At 43.9% G+C, this 27,472-nt stretch overlaps 1 protein-coding gene across 1 annotated transcript in view; it reads right to left on the minus strand.

Annotated features, from left to right (window-relative positions):
* The window catches only part of SSRP1 (structure specific recognition protein 1), a gene marked incomplete in the record, with an annotated part of 1,053,281 nt that overhangs the window by 237,244 nt on the left and 788,565 nt on the right, over nt 1-27,472 (minus strand). Inside the window, 1 exon segment of the mRNA XM_044084178.1 lies at nt 26,014-26,105. Coding sequence (XP_043940113.1) covers nt 26,014-26,105 — 92 coding nt within the window.

Consider the following 27,472-nt stretch of genomic DNA (forward strand, 5'->3'; position numbering starts at 1 on the left):
CTCCTTGCTGTAGTTATAGCCAAGAGGAAGGCAGTCTTCCACAAGAGAGATTTTAAATCTGCAGTGGCAGCTGGCTCAAAAGGAGGAAGAGTGAGTTTCTCTAAAACAAAATTAAGATCCCAGGCTGGAGTAGGTGCCCTTCTGCGAGGTCTTAAGTTGCAAGCACCTCTGAGAAACATTTTCATCGGGATGAGAGAAAATGGGTCATTGGGTCGTTCAAAAGAATATGAGCAGAAATGGCTGAGGCATGAATCTTGACAGAGGAAAAAAGAAAGACCATCCTGAAGCAAATCAGCCAGGTATTCCAGGATCAGAGGAAGGGTAGACTGAGAAGAAGATTCCCCTCTAGCCTGCATCCAATGAGAGAATCTTTCCCATTTGCCAGCATAAGACTTCCTAGTGCTAGGCCTCCTGGCCTCCCTCAGCACGTCAACCACCTGCTGGGAAAGAGAATAAGAAAAGGAAGGAGTCATACAATGAGCCATGCTGCCAAATAGAGAGACTGAAGATGAGGATGCAGAATATTTCCCCTTCCTGAACCAAAAGATCTGGCTTCAGTGGAAGATGCCAAGGAGGAAATTGGGAGTGACTGCAAAGCAGTGGATACCAATGCTGTCTGAGCCAGTCCGGAGCTATGAGAATAGTCCTTGGTCGTTTGTCCCTGATCTTCAATAATACTCTGGGAAGTAGAGGAGGGAAGGCATAAACCGACAGCAGCGTCCAAGGGAAGGACAGAGCATCCACTTTCCAGGCTCTGCTGTGATGCTGTCTGATGCAAAAAAGTAGATGATGGTAGTCCGGAGAGGAGAAAAAATCCACTTGAGTGCTCCAACGTTGAATGATGCTGTAAAAAAAACTGCTCTGTTCAGTTGCCGCTCGTGAGCATCCAGGGTCTGTCTGCTCAACTGGTCTGCCAAAACATTAAGACTTCCTGGAAGAAACTGAGCTAGGAGATGCAGGCCCAGGGATGCTGCTATGGACCAAAGACTCATGTTCTGTCTGCACAGGAGGTAAGAATGAGCCCCGCTCCGTGCTTGTTTATGTACTACATGAGTGTGGTGTTGTCCGTCCTGACAAGCAGGGTCCCTGGAGAAAAAAGATGCTTGAAAGTTAGTAAGGCCTGCTGGACTGCCATCAACTCCTTTAAATGTATGTGCAGGTGCATCTGCTGGGCATTCCAACTTCCCTGTATGCATCTGCCATCCAGGTGAGCTCCCCAGGCGTAGTCCGATGTGTCTGTGGCAAGAACTTGAGTGGCAAGGGGTGGGAGAAAAGGCATGCCTTTGTTCTGTAAACAGGCTGTTGCCCACCATAGAAACTGTCTGCAGACATGGAAGCAGAGGAATTATCACATCCAGGTCCTGTGTGTGTTGACACCAAATGTTATTGAGGTACCACTGCAATTTCCTCATATGCAGTCTTGCATATGGAATCATGAGAATGCAAGAGGCCATGAATCCCAGAGCTTATTTCCTTGCAGGGAGAGTACAGTTGTGTACACTTACTATAAATGTAAATGTTAGTATTCACTGTTGCAGTCATTACATTTGGGGTACTCTGCTGGCAGGTTGCCTTCAGTCGGCCTGAATTCCAAAGTCTTGGCCCCTGTCTCGGTTGCTGTCTTCTCTTCCATGACGTCAGGTCGTTGGGGGTATAAAACATGCAGCAGACGCCATTTTCTTTAGTTTTTCTTGCCCTCGATGTCAGGTGCCCCCAAAAAGGTAGCAACTTGTGTGTGTGTGTGTGTGTGTATATATATATATATATATATATATATATATATATATATATATATATATATATATACATACATATACATGCATCAATATTGTACTGCGGTGGTGGTGCTGCTGTAGCGTTGTCGCCTCACAGCAAGATGTTGTGCCGTTCGATTCTCAGCTAGAGCGTCTTCTGTGTGGAGACCTGCGTGAATGGGCATACCTTCGTTGAAGGTTGTGCGTCAGGGCTGGCAAACTCAGCACGTAAAAAATCTACTGCCAATCATTAGCGGACCGGAGTTCCACTGTGGCGACCCCTAACCAGGAAAAGCCAAAAGACACAAACATGCATGCATCAATATAAACTTTACCTTTATCTACAAGCAAATACACCACATAGGTTGCAGAAGACAGAAAAGGAAAGAAACTTCAGAATGAAAAGGAGGATGGCGGGAGGGTAACATGGACTGCAACAGTGAATACACTCCAACATCTACATTTATGGTAAGTGTACACAACTGTACTATGTTCTTCATGTTTCACTGTTGCAGTCTTTACATTTGGGTAGAATCCCAAAGCTATGGATGGGAGGCTGGAGATAAACAGCATTAGGTGCGGCTATAAGGCCCTGCAGCGGCAAAGCCTGCCCTGGACTTAGAGAGGCAAATGGTAATGCTTTGTAAAGATGTGAACAGAACTCCAAGTAGCAGCCTCTAAAATGTCTTTGGTTGGTACTCCTCTGAGAAAGGCTGCTGAAGTAGCTACAGCTCTGGTGGAATGAGACCCAATACTCTTGGGCACAGGTTTACCATGGTGTAAGTAGCAGAAACGGATGCAGTGGCTTATCCACTTGGAATTGTCTGCTTTGAAACAGACTTTCCTTCTGATCCTGCAGCATACGACACTAATTGCTCAGTTTTTCTTAGAGCTTTTGTCCTGCTCAAGTAGAATCTTAGCTGTCTGTGTACGTCCAAGGAATGCAGAATTCTCTCTCCCTTGTTCTGCGGATTTGGATAAAAAGTTGGCAGATGAATTGTTTGGTTGAGAGCCACACTGGAAACCACCTTAGGCATAAAAGTAGGATTTGTCCTTAGAGACACCCGGTCTGGGTAAAAGATAAAAGGCTTTACAGCCATGAGGGCCTGTAGCTCAAACTCTTCTTGCTGAAGTAATTGCTAGAAGCACAGCTGTTTTCCATAAGAACTTTAGATCAGCTGTAGCAGCCGGTTCAAATGGAGGCAGGGTAAGGCTTTTCCAACACATAATTGAGGTCCCATGCAGGTAATGGTGATCTTCTAGGAGGCTTAAATTTTTGGCTCCTCTGAGATACTGCTTTAGTAAAGGATGAGAAGATTGGTGGCTCTGTCTTGTAATGAGCCAAAATGGCAGAGGCATGGATTTTGATTGATGCGAAAGATAGGCCTTTGTCGAGCACCTCAGTTAAATATTTTAATAGCTGAGGAATATTTGGTTGTGCTGTATCAGTTCCTTGTGCTTGATTCCAAGCACAGAATCTCTTCCATTTATCAGCATAAGATTTTCTAGTACTAGGCCTCCTGGCTTCCAAAATGACATCCATCACAGCTTTACTGAGAGGTGTTTGTATGACTACATGATTAGCCATGCTGCCAGGTTCAGAGTCTGTAGTTGACTGTGCAGGATCTGATTGTTTTGCTGGGACAGTAGTTGTGGTCTTTGAGGAAAGGTCCAAGGTGGGTATAGAGCTAAGTTCCTTAGGATTGGGTACCAGTATTGGAGTGGCCAGTCCGGGGCAATTAATATCATCTTTGGCTTCTCTTATCTGACTTTTAGGAGGACCTTGGGTAGAAGAGGCAGAGGAGGAAAGGTGTAAACCGATAGGTTTTTCCAACTGAAGGATAGGGCGTCCACTTTCCATGCTTGTCTGTGATAAGTCCTTGTGACGAATCTTTTCAATTGATAATTTTGAGGAGAGGAAAACAGATTTATGCCTGGGCTCCCCCATTTCTCGGTTATCATGCTGAAGACTTGTGGATTTAGTTTCCACTCGTGAGGATCCATAATGTTTCTGCTTAAATTGCCTGCCAGAGTGTTTTGCTTTCCTGGCAGGAATTGAGCTTGAAGATGTATTCGGTAGATCAAAGCTGTGTCCCACAGTGCCATGGCTAATCTGCAAAGGGGGTATGAGTGTGTGCCTCCTTGCTTGTTTATATACCACATGACTGTGGTGTTGTCCATCTATCAGTAGTTGTCCCGGATGAAGTAAGTCCTTGAAGGCTGTTTGGGCATTTAGAACAGCTAGCATCTCTTTCTGGTTGATATGTAGATGCATTTGTTTTGGTGCCCATAAGCCCTGAATGCATCTTCCTGCCATGTGGGCCCCCCAGGCATAAACTGATGCACCTGTTAAGGTTTGGCTGGAAGGGGGTAGAGTGAAAAGCAGTCCCATGTTTTAGTGACATGCCTTTGCCCACCATAGAAAAGTACAGTTTTGTACCTACCATAAATGTAGATGTTCGAGTGCTAATACAGGTGCAGTCATAACAGATGGGTTCTCCTGCCATCAGGCGGGTCCTCGGTCAGCCGAATTCCAAAGTCTAGGTCCGGCGTCGGTCGTCGTCGCTTCTTCCCTGATGTCAGCGCGACAGGGGTATAAAGGAACCAGCCGACGCCATTTTCTTCAGTTTTTCTTGCCCCAGATGTAGGAAGGCAATACATAAATTTGTGTAATAATGCAGTGCAATATAATCAAAATACAGCAGTTGCAAGCAAATACAACATAAATGAATACCCCAATCAGGTTGTATGAGGATGTGTTAGCCTATAGGCCTGTCCCAAGAGGGGAAAGAGGGAGGGAAACCTGGACTGCAGCTGTATTAGCACTCTTGACATCTACATTTATGGTAGGTACAAAACTGTACTATGTTCATCGTGCATACAGCTGCAGTCATAACAGATGGGTAGAATCCCAAAGCTAAGAAAGGGGTGGTAGGCACTAGGAACTAGGAGGAGCCAAAATGCCCTGCAAGACTGCAGTGGCAAAGCCTGCTCTAGATTTGGAGTATAATGGTAGGTTGTAGTGCTTGGAGAAGGTATGCACAGAACTCCAAGTGGCTGCTTCCAAAATATCCTTGGTAGGAACTCCTCTGAGGAAGGCTGCAGAGGTGGCTGTGGCCCTGGAGGAATGAGTTCTAATGCCTGTAGGTACAGTTTTGCCATGAAAGGAATAGCAAAAGCGTATGCAGTGGGCTATCCATTTTGAGATTGTCTGTTTGGAAATTGGCTTTCCTTGAGCTCCTACCATATAGGCCACAAAGAGCTGTTCTGATTTTCTGAAAGGCTTTGTTCTGTCCAAATAACGCAGTTGTCTGTGGATGTCCAAGGAATGTAGTAATCTCTCCCCTTTGTTTTGAGGATTAGGATAAAAAGTAGGTAAATGTATGGCCTGATTTAAAGCCACCCTGGATACCACTTTAGGCATAAAGGACGGGTTGGTTCATAAGGAAACTCTGTCCTGATGGAAGATGATAAAAGGCTGGACAGCCATGAGAGCCTGTAGTTCTGAAACTCTACGAGCTGAGGTGATAGCCAGAAGGAAAGCTGTTTTCCAGGACAAATATTGCAAATCTGATGAGGCAGCTGGCTCAAAAGGAGGCAAGGTCAGTTTTTCCAGAATGAAATTAAGATCCCAAGCAGGTATTGGTTGTTTCCTTGGAGGTCTTAAATTCTTAGCCACTCTGAGGAACTGTCTTAAGAGAGGGTGAGAGAATAAAGGTGGATCAGTGTTGTATTCTGCAGAAATGGCTGAGGCATGGATTTTGATGGAGGAGAAAGTCCACTGCTTAGCAGTTCAGCCAAATATTGTAGTATTTGAGGTAAATTCAGTTTTCCAGGATCCTGGCCCTTTTTCTCATTCCAGACACAAAAACGTTTCCATTTTTCGGAGTAAGCTTTTCTAGCTGATGGCCTTCTGGCCTCCAAAATGACTTCCTGCACCTCCTTGGAGAGTAGGGCCTGTTGTGATGCTAAGGAATCTTCCATGCGGCTAGATTGAGTGTTTTTAGCTGGCTGTGAAGAGTTTTAAAGCTGTGCTGAGTCAGAAGAAGAGGCATTAGAGGCAGGGTCCATGGTGGCGAATGCGTCAGGCTCCTCAGGAGTGGGTACCAGTGTTGCCTTGGCCAGTCCGGAGCAATGAAAATCATCTTTGGTCTGTCTGCTCTGATTTTCAATAGAACTTTGGGCAGCAGAGGAAGAGGTGGGAAGGCATAAACTGTCATTGATGTCCAACTGAAAGAGAGAGCGTCCACTCTCCAGGCCTCTGGATGGAAGATCCTTGAGCAGAATTTTGTCAATTGATGATTTTTGTGGGAGGCAAAGAGATCTATGTCTGGCCTTCCCCATTCTTGGATTATTTCTGTAAAAACTTCTGGATGCAATTTCCATTTGTGTGGATCTGTCATATTCCTGCTTAGGTTGTCTGCCAGCATGTTTTCCTTGCTTGGCAAGTACTGTGCTTGTAGTTCCAATTGTAAGTCCATGGCCATGTTCCAAAGTGACATGGCCAGTCTGCAAAGGGGGTAAGAATGTGTTCCTCCCTGTTTATGTACCACAACTGTGGTGTTGTCCGTTCTTATCAATAGTTGACCTGGTTGTAGAAGGTCCTTGAAAGCTATAATAGCATTTATTACTGCTAGTATTTCTTTTTGATTGATGTGAAGGTGCTTTTCTTTTTGGGACCATTTGCCCTGAATGCAGCGATCTGTCATGTGCACCCCCCAGGCGTGGTCTGAGGCGTCTGTTGTGGTGACTTGATTTGCTTGAGGCTTGCTGAATGGAAGACCTGTGTTTGTTTGACATGCTTGAGCCCACCACAGAAATTCCTTTTGTAGGCATGGAATTAGTGGTATTATTGTTTCCAAACTGTGGCTGTGTTGAGACCATATGTTTTTCAGGTACCATTGTAGTTTCCTCATATGCAGCTTTGCACATGGGATTAGTAAGATGCAAGATGCCATGAATCCCAGAGCCTGCAGGATTTTCCTTGCAGTCAGCCTGGTGCAATTTGCTAGTGTTCTGAAATATTGAATTAGTTGCCCCTGCTTCTCTGGCATGAGGTAGGCCCATCTGGGTGTTTGTGTCCAAATTGGCACCTAGGAAAATTATCTTCCGAGAGGGTATTAGCCTTGATTTCTTTTTGTTGACTGTGTATCCCAGAGAGTTCAACAACATTATTACACAAGCCAGACGTTTCAGAAGAATGTGCTTGCTGTCCGCTTGGATCAGGCAGTCGTCCAAATAGGACGATATTTGTATCCCTTGAAGTCTGCAGTAGGCAATTACTGATGCCAGGCATTTCGTGAATACTCTGGGCGCAGTAGATAAGCCAAAGGGCAATGCAGAGAATTGATAATGGGTTGAACATGCAAGAAACCTGAGGTACCTTCTGCAATTTTGTCTGATTGGGACATGCAGTTATGCCTCCTTGAGGTCCAATGTTACCAGCCAAGACTCCTTGCCCAGCATGGGAAGAAGTTGCTGTAGAGTGAGCATCTTGAATTTTGGTACGAGTAGAAATGTGTTTAGGATGGATAGGTCCAAAATAAGTCTCCAATCATTTCCCTTCCTTGGCACCAGAAACAGCCTGGAATAAAAACCTTGACCTTGTTTGTGTGTAGTTACCTCTTGAATAGCTTTCATGTTTATGAGATCTGTAATTTGCCTTTGTGCCTCTGCCGTTTGTGTGGCAGGTTTGTCATGCCTCTCATTTTTGGAAGGGTGTGAAAATGGAATTTGTAGCCTCTGTTTATAATGTCCAGGATCCATTTGTCCTTTGTGACAAAATGCCAATTTTTTGAAAATAATGCCAGCTTTCCTCCTAAGGGGGCTGCCATTTGAGACTTGGTTGGCATGCAAAGGGGAAAGTCATTGGGTTTGCTTTCTGAAAGATTGCAAGTTATCCTCACCACCTCTGTGTAGGAGCTTGCCATTGTCTGCCTCTAAACGATCCTTGGGATTGCCCTCTGCCTCTCGGGCGCCTGTATCTGCCTCTTTGGGGTCTGTCCGTGGCAGGAAAGGACCAGTTTTTGGAAGGCCAATTTCTACTGAAACGTGGGGGTTGTACCTGTAGAAATTCTTTCACAGTTTGCATTGATTTAGCCTTTTCCTCCATTTTCCTTAACACCTCCTCAGCATTAGCACCAAATAGTACATCCTTTTGAAGAGAAGCGTCTAGTAATTTAGCTTTGACATGATCAGGCAAGGCTTGTTCCTTGAGCCAGGCATGCCTACGTATGACTGATCCTGTAACAGCAGCTCTACATGAGGCCTCTAGAGCATCAAAACCACATTGTAAGGTATGCTTACCCACTTCTGCACTATGCATCAAATCCTGCAACTCCTTCAAGTCTGGTTGTTCAGGTTGTGACATTTTACTTTTCAATTGTGATAACAAAAACTGTTGGTATTTTAGCATATGAAACTGACAGTTTAAGGCCCTCATGGATAAGGTAGCCGAGGTATATACCTTTTTTCCCCACCTTTCTAAGGATCTGGAGTCTCTCTCGGAAGGTAATGGATTTTTAGCAATGGAGGCCTTAACTCCCTTGGGGCCCTGTGAGATGGTTTCTGGGTCAGCAGCATGGCTTTTGTATAGAAATTGGTGCGAGTCAGGAACCCTGTAGTGCCTGTCGGGTTTAACTGGAGGTAGAGAGTCCGGGTTAAGGCAAGCCTCAGAGTAAACATCATCTAGGATGTCCAAGACAGGAGGTATAGCCAGAGGCCTGTGCTGAGGTAGCAAGAGAAATTCCCTGAGCCTTTTCTTGGAATCTGAATAATCTTGGCCTTCCCAGTGGAAGTGTTCCCTTAAGGTATGCAAAGTTTCCCCAAATGAGTAATCCTCTGGGGGGGGGGGGGGTACAGAAGGGATGGACTCCTCCGCATCAGAGTCTTCAAAAGGGGAGTAAGAATGTTCCTGATCAGAGTGCTCTGAAATAATGGAGCCCTGATCAGAGGAGGGGGAATCTTCCTCCACTCTGGGCCTTTTGTCCGGTGGGGGCTGAGAACCTCTGATAAGAGTAATTAAATCCTCAGCCATTTTAAGCATCTGTTTCTTAGTAATGGGGCCTGGAGATGGGCCCTGTGTAGCTGGTCTCTTAGGGTGCATGGTTGCTTTAGACTTTGTGAAAGCCTTGATGGAGAAAGAAGAGGAAGGTCTGAAGACACCTCGAGTGGAGGTGGACCTGTCCACATTCTGAGATTCAATGCCAAGAGTGGCTTCGGTATCTGTAGTCGGGGTGTGGGCCGAGGAGCCTGCGACCTCGGGCACAGGAGACACCGTCAAGGAAGTGTCGTCGGTAGTCAGGGGCTGCGTAAGCGCCTCGCTGAGAACCGGACCACGTGTAGTCTGCTTTGGCGTGGTGTCTGTAGAGGCCGCGGACCTCGTGTTTCAGTCCTTGTCTTTGCGTTTTTTACACAAAACCGGAGTCAGAGTATCCGACGACGTAGTATAGTTAAATGCTTTCCCAAAATAATGCTGGGTGAACTCCGCCCAACGCTTAATAGTGCGTTTGTTGAATGTAGCACAAAAGCGACAGACCGAGACGTCGTGGTCTGGGCCTAAACAAGGTATACAGAGGGAATAGAAATCCTTATGCGGTATTTGCTTCCCACAAGAAATACAATTATTAACTTTGTCTGACATCGGTCTGAGGCAAAAAAAAGTTTCCCCAACGGGGTACTTGGCTTTTAAGAAGATTTCGGTTTCCAAATTTTCGTAATCTCAGGAGCTGGCCGACCGGCACTTGCGAACTGCTTCTGCTTCGGGCACCGCGCGGCAAGAAAGACGGAAGAAAATGGCGTCGGCTGGTTCCTTTATACCCCTGTCGTGCTGACGTCAGGGAAGAAGCGACGACAACAGACGCCGGACCTAGACTTTGGAATTCGGCCGACCGAGGACCCGCCTGACGGCAGGAAAACCCATCTGTTCTGACTGCAGCTGTATGCACGATGAACATCTCCTGTTGCAGGCAGGGAATGAGAGGAATCATCGTTTCCAGACTGTGTGAATGTTGACTCCATAAACTTTTTAGATACCACAGAAGTTTCCTCATATGCAGTCTTGCATATGGAATTAGTCGGATGCAGGATGCCATGAAGCCCAGAGCCTGCAGAATTTGTCTTGCAGAAAACTTTATTTTGTTGCCATCAGTTTGAAATAAGCAGTCAGTTGCCTTTGCTTGGCTAGCATGAGGTAAGCCATCTGGGCAGTTGTATCCAAGCTTGCACCCAGGAATGTTATTTTTTGAGAGGGTACCAATTGTGATTTCTTTTCGTTTATTGTGTACCCTAGGCAAGTTAGAAGCCTTTTCACAAATGCCAGGTGTCAGAAGAAGAGTGTCCTTGTTCTCTGCTTGAATGAGACAGTCGTCCAAGTAAGGATAAATTTGTATACTACTTTGTCTGCAAAATGCAATTACTGGTGCCAGGCACTTTGTAAAGACCCTGGGCGCAGTAGATAAGCCAAAGGGCAGTGCAGAGAATTGGTAATGCATTAAGCCAGCTTTGAATCGGAGGCATCTTCTACACGACTGTCTTATCGGGACATGCAGGTATGCCTCTTTTAGGTCTAAAATCACCAGCCAAGCATTCTTGCCTAGCAAGGGCAGAAGCTTCTGCAAAGTCAGCATTTTTGAATTTTAGAATGTCCAGGTATGTGTTCAAAATCAATAAATCCATTATTGGCTGCCAGGCCTTGTCCTTTCTGGGTACCAAGAACAGTCGAGTATAAACCTTGTCCTTTTTCTTGTTCTGGTACTGTCTGAATGGCCCCCATTATCCATGAGGGACGTAACTTGTTTCTGTGCCTCTGCCCATTGATTTTTTGGCAGATCTGGCCAACTATTTGCCATTGGCAGTGTGTGGAAATGGAATCTGTATCCCTGTGATACGATGTTTAGTACCCATTTATCCTGGGTTATTACCTGCCAATTTTGAGCAAAAAGTACAAATTTTCCCCCTATGGGTGCTGCCAAAAGATAAGTGCTTGGGGTAGTCAGAGGGAAGTCATTGGGATTGCGTTCGGTAGGTTTGCGCTTCATCTCCTCCAGATTTGGAGGTGGAAGCGCTCCATTGCTTTGACCTGTAAGAATCCTGCACCTGGTGTCTGGAACCCTTAGGGCGTCTGGATTTGCCCCTTTGAGCTCTGTCTGACACATGAAAGGACCAACTTTTTTGTAGGCCAGTGTCTACTGAATCTTGATGGCTGCACATGTAAGTCGTCTAACAGTTTGCATAGACTTTGCTTTGTCTTCCATTTTCTTTAAAAACTTTTCTGCCTTAACACCAAACAGAGAATCATGCTGTAAAGGTGCATCTAGCAATTTAGCTTTAACATGATCAGACAAATTTTGTTCCTTTAACCAGGCATGCCTCCTAATCACAGATCCAGTAACTGCGGCCCTGGAGGAGGCCTCTAAGGAATCAAAACCACATTGCAAAGTATGCTTTCCAACTTGTTCAGCTGCATGCATTAAGTCCTGCAATTCTTTATTTTCTGCACATTCTGAAATCAACATTTTCTGTTTCAGCAATCCCATAACATGTTGGTACTTAAGAATATGAAGTTGACAGTTTAAGGCCCTGATTGCCAAGGTTGCAGATGTATAAACCTTTTTTCCCCATCTGTCTAGTGCCCTTGAATCTGTCAGAGGGGGGTAGGATTTTTTGCTGTTGAGGCCTTAACTCCCTTTGGACCCTGTGAAATAGTTTCAGGATCAGCAGCAGGGTTTCTAAATAACAATTTGAGTCAGGGAGACACTAATATCTGTCAGGCTTACTGGGAAGCCAGAGGTAAGGAGTCAGGGGTCAAGCTGGACTCTGAAAACACGCCATCCACAATGTCTAAAACAGGGGGAATGGCTAAAGGCTTGTGCTGAGGGAGAAGGAAATCCCTGAGCCTCTGATTCTGAGAAGTCTTGACTCTCCCAGTGAAAGTGCTCCCTCAAAGTATGCAAGGTTTCTCCAAATGAATAATCCTCAGGAGGAGATGCAGATGGAATAGACTCCTCAGCATCAGAATCCTCATAGGGAGGTAAAGATAATTCCTGATCAGAAGAGGAATCAGAAGAAAGAGAAACCTGACCTGAAGATTCATAGTCAGTGTCTTGATTAGGCCTCTTATCTGGAGGGGGATGGGTACACCCCTGATCAAGGTAATAAGTCCTTCAGCCATTTTGATCTGTTTTTTAGGCAGAGAAGCCTGTGCACGTGGCTCATGCGTTTTTTTAGTTTTAGAAGTTGCTTTTGGTTTTGCAGCTGTCTGTTTGATATACAAATGTTGAGGTCTGAATACACCCTCAGAAGCCGTTGCCTGCTCAGCAGCTCCGGACCCATCCGAGGGAGATACATCCATCGGTCCAATACCTTGAGTATCTTGCGGCATGCCGGACTCCACATGGGTGTCGGTAGAGGCCTGTTACTTGAAGGCAGCGGGGGCTGCGAAAACGCCTCACTGAGTACCGGCGAACCAGTGACTGGCTTAGGAGAAGCTTAGTCTGTTTTGAATCTTGACTGCCTTTCTTGGTCCTTTTCTTTGCGCTTTTTATATACTCCGGTAGTCGGATTGCCATCAGACGACATTCCTGGGTAGTTAAATCCATTTCCAAAATACTTTGATGCAAAAATATACAGACGTTTAATAGTGCATTGGTTAAATCTAGCACAAAACCAACAGCCAGGCACGTTGTGATCAAGGCCTAGGCAAGGAATACAGTATAAATGGAAATACTTATGAGGTATTTGCTTCCCACAAGTAATGCAATTAACTTTTTCTGACATCGGTAAAAAGCAAGAAAAAAGTTTCCCCAACAGGGTACTTGGCTTTAGCGAAGACTTCTGTTCTGAAACTCAAACTCGAATATTTCAGTAGTCGGCCGACCGGCACTTGCGAAATTGCTTCTGCTTCGGGCACCGTGCGGCAAGAAAGACTAAAGAAAATAGAAAATGGCGTTGGCTGCATGTTTTATACCCCCGCCCGGACGTCATGGAAGAGAAGACAGGAACTGACGCAGGACCCAAGACTTTGGAATTCAGGCCGACTGAGGGCAACCTGCCAGCAGATTACCCAAATGTAATGACTGCAACAGTGAAACACGAAGAACATCTGGGACAGGCTTGCAAAGCCCTTGTCTGCTTCTCCTGGGTGAGATCATCTGGGCGGCTGTGTTCAGACTCGCTCTCAGGAATGTAATTTCTTTGGATCGCACCATTTTCAATTTTTCCTCATTGAGTGTGTAACCCAGGGAAGAAAGAGTCTTTACAAATTCTAGATTCTTTAATAGCTGTTCCTGAGAATTTGCTTGAATTAGACAGTCGTCCAATTATGGATAAACCTGAATTTTCTTCTGCCTGCAAAAAGCAATGACTGGAGTCTGTCACTTTGTGAAAACTCTGAGAGCAGTAGATAAGTCTAAGGGCAGCACAGAGAATTGATAATGTTGCTTGCCCACCCTGAAACAAAGGTATTGCCTGCAACTTTCCTTACTAGGGATGTGCAGATAAGCTTCTTAGAGATCCGTTACCAGCCAGGAATCCTTTTCTAACAATGGCAGCAACTGTTGCAGAGTGAGCATTGTAAACTTTGGAATTATCAAGAAAGAGTTCAGCATGGATATATCTAGGATAGGACGTCAGGAGCCTTCTTTTTTTGGAACTAGGGAAAGTCTGGAATAGAAACCCTGGCCTACCTGCTGAGCAGGAACTGATTCTATTGTTCCCAGATGTAACGGAGACTAAATTTGCTTTTCTACTTCTGCCCTTTGGTTTGGAGGACCGTCTGGGAATCCTTTGGGTACTGGAAAGTTGTGGAAAGAAAACTTGTGTCCTAGGGATACAGTTGAGTACACATTTGTTGTCCGTGATGGTGGCCCAGACATTTGCAAAAAGGACCAACCTTCCCCCTAAAGGACTCTCCAGGCAGGCAAGAACAGGCAGAAGCTGGACAGAGTCACTGAGAATGTTTAGATGGAGATGCAGGCTTAGAACTTCCCGCCTTGGAAGAGGAAGGCTGTCAACGCTTAGACCTTTGAGGGGTAGCCACCTGTCCCCTAGAAGATTTGTAACCTCTAGTCCTAGAATGATTCTGTCTGCTGGTATCCGGGAACGTCCAACTCTTAGAAGGGTAATTCCTGCTAAAGCGAGGAGGCTGAACTTGCAGAAACTCTTGTCTGCATAGACTTGACCTCGCCTTCCATCTTCTTGAGCACTTCCTCTGCTTCGCTGCCAAAAAGACTGTCCTTATGCAAAGGTACATCTAAAAGCTTGACAGGCTCTGGTAGGGGCTGCTCCGAGCCAAGCATGCCTTCTAACAGAGCCAGTAGCTGTAGCCCTACAGGAGGCTTCTAGAATGTCAAAACCGCAATGTAATGAATGTTTACTGACAAGACTGACAGAATACAGCAAATCCTGCATATCCTTACTCTCCCAACAGCACACTTGCCACCCTAGACTTAACTTCCAAGGTGTGCTGCTGGGTACTTCAGCATATGAAAAAGACAATTAGTAGACCTAATAGCAAGAGTGGCAGAGGTATAAACCTTTTTACCCCACCTATCTAGGTTCCCTGTCAGAAGGAACAGGATTTTTAGTAACAGTGGCCTTAACTCCTTTAGGGCCTTGAGAAATAACTTCTGATCAGCCAACGGATTCCTGAAAAGAAATAAATGAGAATCAGGGACTCTATAGTACCGTTCAGGTTTCCTGGGAGCAGGAGGAACCGAATTTGGAGTCTAGGAATTTTCCAGAAAAACATCAACCACTTCTAACACAGGTAGAATAGCCAAAGGCGTATGCTGAAGAAAATCCAAAAACGTCCTAATCCTTTTCTTAGAAAGGGAATAATCCTGACTTTCCCATTTAAAATGCTCCCTGAGAGTATTTAAAGTATCGCCAAAAGATAAATCTTCTGGAGGAGAAGCAGAAGGGATGGACTCCTCTGCATCTGAATCCTCAAAAGAAGAGAAAGCCTGAGAAACTTCCTCTTCATCAACAGAAATGCTAGAAGTATCAGAACCTGAATAAGACAAAATCTCTGGAGAGACAGACATCCCTACTTCCTTTTGAAGGAGAAGCCTGTGAACCCCTAATAAGAGTCAAAAGGTCATTAGCCATTTTAACCATTTGAAAATGAGGGGAACAAGAGGAAACTGGAGCCCGTTTCTTCACAGGCTTACAACTGGAAGATCTCCCTGCAAGTCTGAAGAACTCAGGAGGCCTGGCAACTGCCAAGGCTGCAGCCAAAGTCGTCGGTATGAGTTTGCTGTCTGAACGAAGAACGGAGGCCTCGGACACCGGAGTCAGCTTAGCGGCTCCGGATCCAGTTGAAGAGGCAACAGGGGAAAGGTCAGAAGGCAAAATGGAAGCCAGAGGCCTGGGGGCATCTGAAATGGTCTCAACAGAGGCCTGCAGATGAAAATCTGCGGGCTGCAAAGGCACCTCACTGGCTACCGCATGACTGATGACCAACTTATCCAAGGACTTGACCTTCGGAAGCCTGTCGCGGTCCTTGCCCTTACGTTTCTTGGGGATATCCAAAGCCTGAAGACCAGCAGACGCCATACCGACAAACTTAGGCCAAACTCCAAAATGTTTAGCTAAAAGTTTAGCCCAACGACGAATAGTACAAGGATTAATTGAAGCACAGAGATCACAATTAGGAATGTCGTGGTCAAGGCCTATACAAGTAATACAATAGGAATGAAAATCTCTATGGGGAATCTGCTTTCCACAGGTAAGACAATTAAATTATTCTGACATTCGTTAAGGCAAGAAAAGAGGATCCCCAACGGGGTACTTGGCTGTAGTTAACTTCAATTTTGTAGTCGGAAACCAAAAAGAAAAGGTAAACTGCCAACCGGCACTCGTGCAAGAAATGCTTCTGCTTCGGGCTCCGTGGCAAGGAAGATTGAGGAAGTGACGAACTGCCTCCTTTTGTATCGGACGCCCTTACATCCTTTACAATCGATGGCAGTCAATGTCATTTTTACTTACCTTTGGTATTCTGGCCAATCGAGAGCTACCCGGAGCCGGGTAACCCATTGGTTAAGACTGCAACAGTAAATGCAACAGTAAAACACGATGAACATCACCATATCCATTCCTTAGTTGCAGGAAAGCAGTGATAGGTAACATCCATTCAGGAGGGTTTGCCTTTGATCAGTTCAGGTTATCTGTTATTGTATTGTCCTGAAATGGTATGCAAGACTGTCTTGAAGGAAATTTTGTTCTGCAGGGCCAGATCAAAGGCAGTTATGGCCAATTGCACAGGGTATAGGATCACATCCCCTTGCTTCTTTATATACCACATCACTGTGGAGTTCTCTCCCTGCCTCTATGAAGAGTACTGTCTTTACAATCTTGGCTGAAAGTTATCAGCCCTTGAATAAAAGCCAACATCTCCTTTTCAGTTACATGCTGCTTCTTTTGTCAGCATTCCACACTCCCTGTACTTTTGAGATTCTAAATGAAGGCCTTCAAGTCATGCCCTGATGCATCTGTTAATGGTTTGACTGGAAATTTCTTGAAGAAAAGGGGGATAAGGGTTAAACCGCTGTGCCTTGTCCAACATTACAGTTATTTGGATAAGCCAGAATAGGAATGTTTTTATAGTGACTGTATGTTGGGTCCACGTAGACCTCAGACACCACTGAAGCTTTTGCATGTGTAGTCTTATTACTGGTATCAATAAGGTGAAATCCATGAATACCAGTGCCCTGAGGTACTTTCAAATTGTGGTTTGTTTCTGTTCTGTGACACGAATAAAGCTCTAACTTTTTGTCTGTAGGCAGGAATGCTCTTTTGTATAATGGTATCTGTCAGTGAGCCTAAAAAGATCACTTTTTGGAAAGGGAAAAGCTTGACTTCCGTAGGTTCACTGTTAAACCAGTCTGTGGAAAATGCCCACAGTCATGTAACATGGCCCTGCCCACCTCTTCCTGTGAATGCGCCTGAATGAGGAAGTTATTCAAGTATGGAAAGATGAATGCCCTTGGTTTGACAAAAGGCAATCACTGGGGCCAGGCATTTTGTAAAGACCCTGGGGTACAGTGGCTACACTGAAGTGTAAGGAAGTAAACAGATAGGGATAGCACCCTGCAAAGAAATCTATGATACAAGTCTGGGGTGACCAGCAGGGATTCTGGAAACAGAAGGGGGGAGAAAGACATGAACTGCCAGCATTTTGAATTTAGTTTCCTTTAGATAGGCATTTTATTTGGACTAGTCAAACATGTGTCTCCATGTGTCCTCTTCTTTACCCCAGAGACAGCCTTCAGAAAAAAAAATGTTTTTCTTTGGAAAGCAACCCTTTCTAACTCCTTTTTGTACAAGGTCTAAAAGTACTGGTAGGGGAATTAGATGTTATTGGTTTTATGGTACTGTGGGGATCTCCAACATTTCTGGAAATTTTTTGATTATCTCCAGTATCCATTTGTCCTTTAAGGATTCTCAAAATGACAAGCAGAGAGATCCTACCTGATATTCTGATACTGGGGAAGTTGGAGTGTTTGGGTATGAAGAGGGAGGGAGGTTTTCCAGGTTGTCATTGCAGCTATCTGTTAGAGGCGTGGGGTTAAGGCCCCCAGGGTTTCTCTTTCTGCCTACCATCTTGTCCTGAACTGCCCTCCCTTACCAATGGGCTTGTTTACTCCTTGTCTATGATAAAAGTGGCTTAAACCTGAAGGGTAATTCCTGTCAAAGTGGCATGGGGGTTAAAAAGTTGCTTAATCCCTTGCACAACTTTGTCACTTTCCTCCAACTTTTTAAATAATCTGCTGTAGGTCTCCCAAAGAGAAGGCCCTTGTCAAGACAGGCATTTAAGAGATGCACTTCACATTCTCTCAGTGGGTGCATATCAGCCAGAGACATCTCCTAATCACAAAGTCCATGGGATGCTGCATCCACTGAATCCATATCACCATCTGCCCTGGGCAAGTTCTAAAGTCTTCCCCTCAGGAAGGTGAGGAATACTGACCTACATTCTCTCAAGTAGTCTAACAGAGCTATCTGAAACTTGCTCATTAGTATCTTGGCATCTGACAGCTCTGAATGCCAGCATATTTTTGTCTCAAATTTCTTGAGACCTATTTTCCCTTCTTTCTTTCTCATTCAAAGTATATTACTTGCAAGAACTAGTTGGGGCTCTTTACAAAGGATCCACAGACACCAACACAGGGGTTCCTGTAAAATATTTAGGGCTTTTGCACCACATACAACCAGTCGGGTTTCTTCAGTACAGAGGGCCGACAGTCTTGTTACAGACAGGCTGCTAAAAAAACTTCCTCTAGAGGTCCTAGTTTTGCAGGAATAACCACGGCAGGTCAAAGTACCTCTTTTGCTTCACAGGCCTCCTTCCCTTCCCATTTGAAGAAGCTTTTCACCCTAGTGAGAGGCTTCCCAAAGGAATTTCATACGAGAAGAAATACAAGGAGATAGTTATCACCATGATATCCAAGATGGGTAAACATATAAAAGGCATAATCTACTTCATCCCCCCTCCGTTTTCCAGAAAGTTTCTTTCTGCACAGGAGAGTGATCCATCATTTTCTTGGAGATGGGAAACCCAAAAACTGAAGGTTCAGCCCCTGGTACAGAACCTAAAGACAATTTAAGCCACACAGACTACCACTATTCAGTGAAAACTTGGGTTATAGGGGCGACCCACCATAAACTTGTAAGCAAGGTGTCTGCCTGGTGGCAGGAGATGGTGAGAGGTACTTGGTTTTGAGAGTCTTTTTCAAAGGGATGCTCAGCCTGAAAGCCTTACTATCACAGTGAGGGAAGGAAAGACTTTCATTACGAAGTCTGCACCTTCCTCCCTAACTAGGGGTCAAAGGATCCTACTATACTCCTCACAGAAACCACCTCCGTCTGACACAGAGGTGTCTAGGGCTGAAAGTCCAGTCCAGATAGACATGTCAGGTCCCGCAGACAAGGCAGCCTTCAAAGTGGCACTACCAGCAGCCTGTGGTGCAGCAGTTTTTGGTCTGGGGCTGTGAAAGCACAGTACCAGGTCAGGTACCATTGGACTGGCCAGGGGACTTTAGACATCAAAGCTGCACCTGCCATTCATTTGCCTTCTTTTTCATCAGGGGGTCACAATGTTGCTGTGGATGCCACAGCTGAATGAGCTAAGGCCTCAAGCCACTTCCACTCAAGGTAGTCATGCAGGGTATACAATCTAAGGCTTCTGGATTCAAGGTACATCTTACCAGATATCACAGTTCTGTGCATCATGGTCCAAGCCCAAGCATAACACAGCAACTCTGGTAGTTTTTAATGAGGGATATGACCACAGGCATCTATTCCCTTTGGGCCAAAACGTATGGCTAAATCAAAAAAAATACTGAAGCCAAAAGCAAATAAGTTAAAGAAAACAACCCCCCCCCCCGTGATACTTATCTACTTCCAAGCTCCGAAGTGGACCAGCTTTGCAACATTTTTACATGAACTTTCCTCGTTGCCAGACGAAGCAAGACATTGGAAACAAACTGGCAAAAATTTATGAGAAATAGGTGGATGCCTGGTTTATACATGTACTGGGAAGCAGGCCTACCAGTGGGAAGGATCTCAACTTCTAAAAATCAGAAGAGATCTCGGGGAGTTGACAGTAAAGGCCCAGTAGTAGGGAATACTGCCAACAGCGACTGAAATGAAGTAAGGAGACAAAAATGGCAGATTTAACCCCAAGTAAAAATTATTGACATGCACATTTATATCAGAAAAACTGTATCCCCAAGAAAATATCAACCTGGAAGAGGAATGTGATATAAAAAAAAAACTTGAACAGGAGGGGGTGTATAAACATTTCTGAACAGATGAAAAGTAGAAAATAAAACATTTACACATGGGAACAAAGCTTTGTAAGGAATACTTTAGTAGCTTAAAGTTAATACTAAACATTTCCTTGACATCCAGAAATAAAGTTAAACATGTAAATGAACTTGTCCTTCCTGTTTTACCTTACAGCTTTGGTGTGACTGAATGACCCCAGAAAACAAAAATCAGTGGGACAATAAAAATGCTTCATGCTTGTCAAAAGAGATGTATATAGTGCATGCCGAGATTATATATCCATTGGTCTGAAGGAGCTATGGGTCCCAGCAAAACTGAATGTATGCACAGGTCAGCGGCTGTGGGACTGCATATGTCCTTATTGACATAATCAGATCCAAACACAGTGAAAATGGTAAAACATGGGAAAAATAAGAATAAAGATAATTTTGCTTCATATAGCAGAATTATTTCAAGGAGGACTGGGATGAAAATCAAACCAGAACTAGAGGAGGATCAAGCAGCGCAAGAAGTGAAAAAATAAAGAATATAAAGAACAGCGCCAGAAGAAAGGGAAAGAAAAATGGAAACCCACACTATAGTGGCAAGCGTAAAGAACTCCTGAAAGGCTAACAACTGTAGCTCAAAATAGTGGGATACATAAACAAGTATAAAGAAAAAGTGGGAGATAAAGACAAACACAGGTTCTGCAATACAGAATTAGAAACAGCTGCTCATTTTGTTGCTGGCTGCAATGCAATCATGGGTAAGGGACTGTATACTGAAAGGCATAACTGTGCAATACCATTGCACTGGCTATTGTGCAGACTACAAACCAAATTTGCTTGGTAAACAATGAACCACAAATCATCGAAAATGTTCTAATCATATGGGATCATCTAACACCAACAGTTAAAGTGGAAGCAAGTACAAGAACAAAAAAAAAGGACAAAAGTATCATTAATCATTGAAATAGCTACAACCAGCAATTATACTACCCTATGTACTGAGGCAGACAGTCATAAAATGAATGACATGCAAGGTGAAACTACAGCAATGTGGGAAAAAGCCACCAAGATAGTCCCAACAGAAGCAGGAGCAGAACAGCTAATAAATCATTTTCAAACACTTGAATATACTACCAATAAATGCAACTCCATCTGAACTGGAAGAAGGTGCAATTTGGGGTTCACCAAGTATACTGAAAAGAGCACACATGGCAAACAGACTTTAGCAATGTTAATTTCCTGTAGTCTAATTGTACCTTGAGTACGGAACGTGGTCCATTTCTACTACGGTATTAGAAACAAAAATTTTGATAAATAAAAGGCAGACCAAAAAGGAAGTTGTTACACTAGACATGGTTGCATGACTGAGCAAGTATATTATGAGAAAGGCTGGGTCTGTACTAGCCAAACAAATGACAAATGGGCACATTTCAATAATACCCAAAGGCCTGAATTAAGACATTACCACATTAACATCTCTGACAGAGGAAATCAAAAACAGTCCAGCTAAAAGAAAACCAATGACAGTCTAATATGACAGATCTTAAAAGTGTATGGATTTTGAAGACTGTGAATAGCTATGAAGCACGCATAAAATATTCCCAAGTAGACGCCTAGCCAGCTGTGAAACCACCAGTAGTTACAATATATAATGAAAACACTGGCTGTACTAATAAAAATAAATAAAGACAAATAGCTGTGTTTTAATAATACCCAATGACCTGAATTAACAGCTTCAACACACAAAAACAGTCCATCTACAAGTGAACTTATGACAGTCAAAGTAAATACAGTAGATCCTAAATGTGTACAGATGCTGGAGAAGACTGTGAATAGCTATGAAGCATGCATAAAATATCCCCAAGTATAAGCCTAGCCACCTTTGGGATGACCAGTAGTTACAACATATACTGAAATCACTGCCATGGACTTGCACAAATTGGTGCCAGACTGTCTTGATGTGAATGACTATTTTACCAATTTCAGCTCAGGAAGCATCGCCACCTCAAGAACCACCGTGAAATTTAATTTTACCTGGTCAGATGACAAATCATCATTCCCCCTTTTCCCGTTTTCTATATGGGGTTGGGATGCCGTGCCAAATGCAGCCATTCTCTCAATTATATGGTACTCTCCTACCTTTGACAGTTATGACCGACTGTCACAGGATTTCTCTAACAATCCATCTCCTTGCTGGACGTCCTGTTTTCCTCTTACTTTCTTCCTTGCCCGTCCCAAATTTTTTTTTGCCAAACTTTCTTCTGCTTTCCAGCACATGTGGGACAGTATGCATCCCAACACCAATCTCAGGCACATCTCCATCACTTCTAGCTTCAACTGCTCTGCCTTTACTGCCCAGGTTTCTTTACAATACCATACTGCCAGTCACACCAATTTTTGTACACCTTACTTTTTAGCTTCTTTGGCATTCTTCTGTCATACACTACCCACAACACACTGCCAGGTGGATGCAGCCCCCTCTGATTCTAGATTTGTGCTCCTCATTCAGACTTCCCTTTTCTTCAACCACAATTCCCAGGTACTTGGAGCTGTTATCCTGTTCAACTAGTTCCCTTTTATCTCAATTCTCAGCTGCTTGGGATTTACTCCATTTGCTGCCATTACAACTCAGTTTCATCCCACGTGCCTTCAAGTTTTGCATTACATCCTGACAGTCTACCTGTAATGCCACATTGGCTGCATACAGCAACTTTGCTCATCTGATCCCTCCTACCAGTTTGTTAATATAGTCCATCACCAGTATGAACAGCAGTGGGCTCAGAGCTGAACCCTGGTGCACATCTGAATCAGACCGCTCATCTCCAAACTTACTTTTTACTATTTAGTCAATCACCCTCTCTAGAACTTTCATGCAGTGTGACAGCAGTTTGATACCTCTATACTACCCGTATGGACATCTCCTTTGTTCTTGTACACTGACACAAGTATGCTTACTCTCCAGTCGGCTAGGAGTACATTCAGGAGACACTTCTCCCCTAACTCGCACAACATCTTTATCATATCTGCTGTGACCGCATCTGAGCCCATTTCCCTTTCATTTTCCTTAGTGCTGTTATTTCTTCTAGGGTGGGCTCTACCTCTTCTTTCATCGTACGCTGCGTCTTGAGCAGTACAGCTTCTGTGGAGTTTTCTTCATTCAGAAACTGCTGAAAGTACTCCTTCCATCTGCCATTGGTGTACTGTGGACGGGTAATCAGGTTACTGCTGGCATCCCTTAAGCGGGGTGTCTAATGAAAAAATTTTTTTTTTGTGCCATCTACTCAGTCACTTTCCAGAAGCTGGTATAGTGTTTATAATAGATTGTTCTTGCAACTGCTCTTTTAGCCTCTTTGTTAACAAACCAGTGTGCCTTCTTAGCTTGGTCTGTATTTTCCATTTCCCACTTTTTCCTGCACTGTCTTTTCCCTTTTGATTTCCCGGACTTCTAAGGGGACCTTTCTAAGACTAGCCAAGTTTTCCTGAAAGAATAATGATGTCCTGCATCTTAACAGAACATCGAAGGCCAGGCATTTATAAGCTACCTCTGTCCATAAGGGACATAGCTGCCAGGCCCGGTGTAAATTTCACTGACAAGTCTGATGAATTGTAACTAAAGTGGAACAATGACTTCCTTGGACTTGTATGCCATACCTTTGGTTATAAGTTGCTCACCATAGAACTATTTCCTCACTTTCGTAGACAGGTGATGGTCAAGGCTAGATCACTGTCTACACATGTCACTGACTACTGGGTCAACTCTAAGGGTGTGTTGTCAGTATGACAACTGCCAGAGGTAGAAGACTTCCCGAAGGATACTATTATACATTTCTTGGCATTTATAGTCCACTGCTCTGTAACCAGTTGTGTCTCAACCATTTCTGAAGGGCATTTGTGTCGGTGTGGGATTTAATGTCAGCTCCTAATTTGCAATCAACTGCCAATTTAGTCAGCCACGACTTCAGAGAAGTAAATGCCAAAAACGAACAGTCCCAGGATTGCTCCCCGAAGGACTCCACTTGTGACTGGCCTCTTTGCAGAGGTGGCCTCCCCAATTCTAACTTCCTGGGTCGTGTCTGTGAACCAGTTGGTTATCCACCGGGTGACATAAGGGTTTGCAACTAACCTCGAGTTTGTCAATGCCTGAGTGGGGTATTGTGTCAAATGTCAAATGCCTTGGCCAGGTTAAGGCAGGCAGTGTGAACCATTCTGCCCTCATCCATTGCTTTGGTGACCTTTTCAAAGAAGTCCACCAGGTTGAGTAGAGGCAACTGGGTTGGGTCCAGTGTCTGGAAATTTACTACATCACTATTGATCATTTCCACGATCATTCTTTCCATGGCTTTGCAATATGAAACTACGGAGACTTATGGGTCTGTAGTTTTCAGGGTCTGTAGATAGACCAACTTTGTGTAGAGGGACGACTGTTGCTGTTCTCAATTCAAGATGCACTAAGCCTGTTGGAAGGCTACAGTTAAACAGCAATTCCAGAGGGCCTGACAGGTCAAGTTTCATGTTTAGAAGGCATCCTGGGATACTGTCTGGGACCATTAATGCAGTGTTCTTGGCTTTAGAGACAGCATTAAGGACCTGTTCCCTAGTGACAGCAGGGGAAGTTATATCTGACAGTATGTCCTGAGGGAAGGTTGGGGGGGGGGGGGGGAGGTAAAGTTTGAGCTGAATTTGTCAGCCAGTAAGTTTGCTATATCTTCTGGCTCAGTATAGGAGGCCCCATTTACAAAGAGTTCTGCACACAATTGTGTATTGCCTTTGAAGATGTGGACATATCTAAAGAATGCCTTGTAGTCATCATTAATTTACCTCAAATTTGGCTTTGATAGACTATTTGTCCTCTGAGTTGTTCGTTAGTTTTAACCTGTTGGGTGCTGCATCTCCTAATTTTTGCAACAATTTTCTTCCTTCTGTTATACAGCCTATTGATTTTGTGATTCCATTAAAGTGGCTTGTTTTTTGAATTAGTTCTGTACTTCTTCCTGCTGGGTACAGCTGCCTTTATGCAGCTATTAAACATGCTTGCATAGGTTTCTGTGAACACTTCTGCAAAGGCAGCAGTGTTCCCAGAGTTTATAGGGGCTTGAAATTTTGCCATGTTATCACTTAATAGCCGGACATTGGTCTTAGAGTATTTTCCTGAATATTCAAAGGTTAACCGAGGGTCCAGGTTTTATTTTTTACTTCAAAGTAGACTATTATGTGGTCTGACCCTACCAGGGAAGAATTACCCTAGGGGGTGCGCGCAGCACTCTCCAGTATCAGTGACGACCGGATCCAGTATGGTTGCATCCTTGGTTGGTGCATTGACAATCTGGTCCAGGGAGCTTGTATACAAAATCCAGGAATCTCTGTGCCTGTATATTTGATAAGGTTGGAATTCCCACTTAATAGTAATGCAAAGTCACCCATAAATACGATACTGGGTTGGATGGTGAGTGTTTCCAGTAAGTTTAAATACATGGTATGGGTTTCCTGGGTCAGAGTGGGACCCTTGCAAGACAATAAAGTGGTACAGGATTTTGCCTATGGTGATTTAAACATGGACAACTTCAAGTGCACTTGCCAGTTTGACCAGCCTTGAGGTATATATATTTTTAAAGCAAATTGAGACACTTCCAACTTTAGTCCCTATCTGTGTAGTAGCTGGTCTAAATTTGTGGAAGGCATTATAACCTTGCCCTGTCAGTGTGCTCTCTGTGGCTTTAATCCATGCTTCAGTGACTGCACAGCATGTTTCAGTGACTGCACAGATGTCAGCATTCTCTAGGGTGAATACAGCTTCTAGGGAGTGCAGTTTTTTGTTTAGACTCCTAGAACTGAGGAGTAATACATTTAGATTTTCTTGGTTTTGATTGGCTATGCTGGAAGTACTGTCAGTATGGCATTGCCTAAAAAAGGCACTATGGGGGAAGACAAGATTTTAGCCAATATTCAAAAGCCTAGAGGGGAGAGGTGCAGCCATTCCTGGCAAAGCAGCGTGGTCTGTCGACCATCTTCTTCCATGCTGACAAATATTGCACCCCCTTAGAATGACACCAGAAACTAAGCCAATTATTAAAGTCAATCATCTTCTGTTCGTAATGTGGTATCATCCTTGCAGAAGGTAAAATGCTGCTCAGTGCTAAGCTCATACCAGCCTGGAGCACACATTCTTGTAGGATTAAAGTCAGCAAGGCTTCAACAGATTTTTGTGGACAGCGCGAGATGTTCACCTACAATGGAGAAAAAAATAGCAAAGTGCACTATAAAGGCAGTCTGCAATATCACTACTGATTAGAAAGTCAAAATGCTGCTGCTAGTTATGCATCCCTGAAGCCTGAAATGTTACTCATTGCATTTACTAGGTTAAAGAAATGTTTACTGAAAGTGGAAGACACATGAACTACACTTCCTCCAGCTCATGGACTAAACACTTCAGTCAGGGTACCCATCATCTCAGTGCAAGTGTTACGGAAATGGATGGGGCTACTTACTGCTGGAAGGCCTCTGCAGCGCCACTCTCCTTGTACTCCTTCAAAGACTTCTCGTATTTTTTCTTTGCTTCTTCAGCCTCCTGATCCCATTCCTGCAACATACAGGAGAAAATAAGCCAAAAGATGTGTCTGCTTTTCCAATGTGACATATTCTAGGCATGCTAAAACAGTTCTTCACAACAGACAAATGATTTGCTCGCTGATTGTTTCACCTAAACGTTAGAGTTGAGGAAGTAAATGAAGACAACAGGTACCATAAAAAAACAGTGGGAAGCTCAAGATCAGTGACAAGGCTACCATTACTACCCTGAAACTAAACTCTTAAAATACTTAGCACCAAAACTCTTCACACTTGCTTCTACTCAAGTTACACACTTTTTGAAATCAGACAGCATCAACTTTGTTTCAATTCCTAAGAATGTGACCCTATATAAGCCATCAAAAGTGATGCAAGCATAAAATGGAATAAGGGCCAACAGTCTCAAAATGAATGGCTCTCCACAGCATCAGTTTAGCAAGATCGTGTTTTCTTCCAGCCAGATGCTAGCAGACACCACACACACACACACACACACACACACACACACACACACACACACACACACACACACACACCCTACAAAGAAATAAACAAGGTCCCTCTGCAACATCGTTTATGGGGGGAAGTAATCAAGTGAATAACATGTGCTGAATTATAAAATGTTAGTTGGCGCTTATAATCCATTCCTGCTAGAAGACTAACAGCCCACTTTAAATGCCTACAGGAGATAGCACTTAGTTATCAGTACTGCTAAAACCACAATGACACCATGGCAACACTAACTGAAAATAAAAATGCACGACAAAAGCAACATGTGAAGGCTGAATGTTTTCAAACACAAAAGTTACAAATTTAATTATCTCCCAGATTATGCCAGACCTTAAAATGAATTTCCACTACATCTGTCATTTATTCCACAGATCATGCCAAAGCAACAAAATGGAATGTCAGTCAAACAGTAAAGCAGTAACTATGTAGCACCTACCTCACAGGAAACCTCAAAACATGAATAGCACTAAGTAATTAACTGCCCTCCAAGCAGGAGGTATTCTCAACCAGAGATAGCTACAGTTTATACTGGATCATACCTTATTAACGTGAGATAATCCTTTGTTACAGATGATAAAGAAATACACAAACCGCAAGGAAACATCTCCCTTTTCTCAGTTCTTTCCCACTATGAAGGAAAGAAGACAAGGGGAATTATTTACTCTAACATGATACAGCTCAGGAACAAACCTGCCAAAAAATACCACAAGGGAAGCAGAAAGGGTGGCTTTCCTGTTGACAGATATCACCTAGAGGTCTGGCATGTGTTACACTGAATACCATGCACAACCATGCTTTACGTAACAGTAAATATTTCAGGAGAGGACACAGTTACAGCAGAAAATAACATTAGGTATTACCATGTCTCTG

Source organism: Protopterus annectens, chromosome 9.part0 (genome assembly GCF_019279795.1).
Source record: "Protopterus annectens isolate FY-2018-M chromosome 9.part0, PAN1.0, whole genome shotgun sequence".
Taxonomy (NCBI): Eukaryota; Metazoa; Chordata; order Ceratodontiformes; family Protopteridae; genus Protopterus; species Protopterus annectens.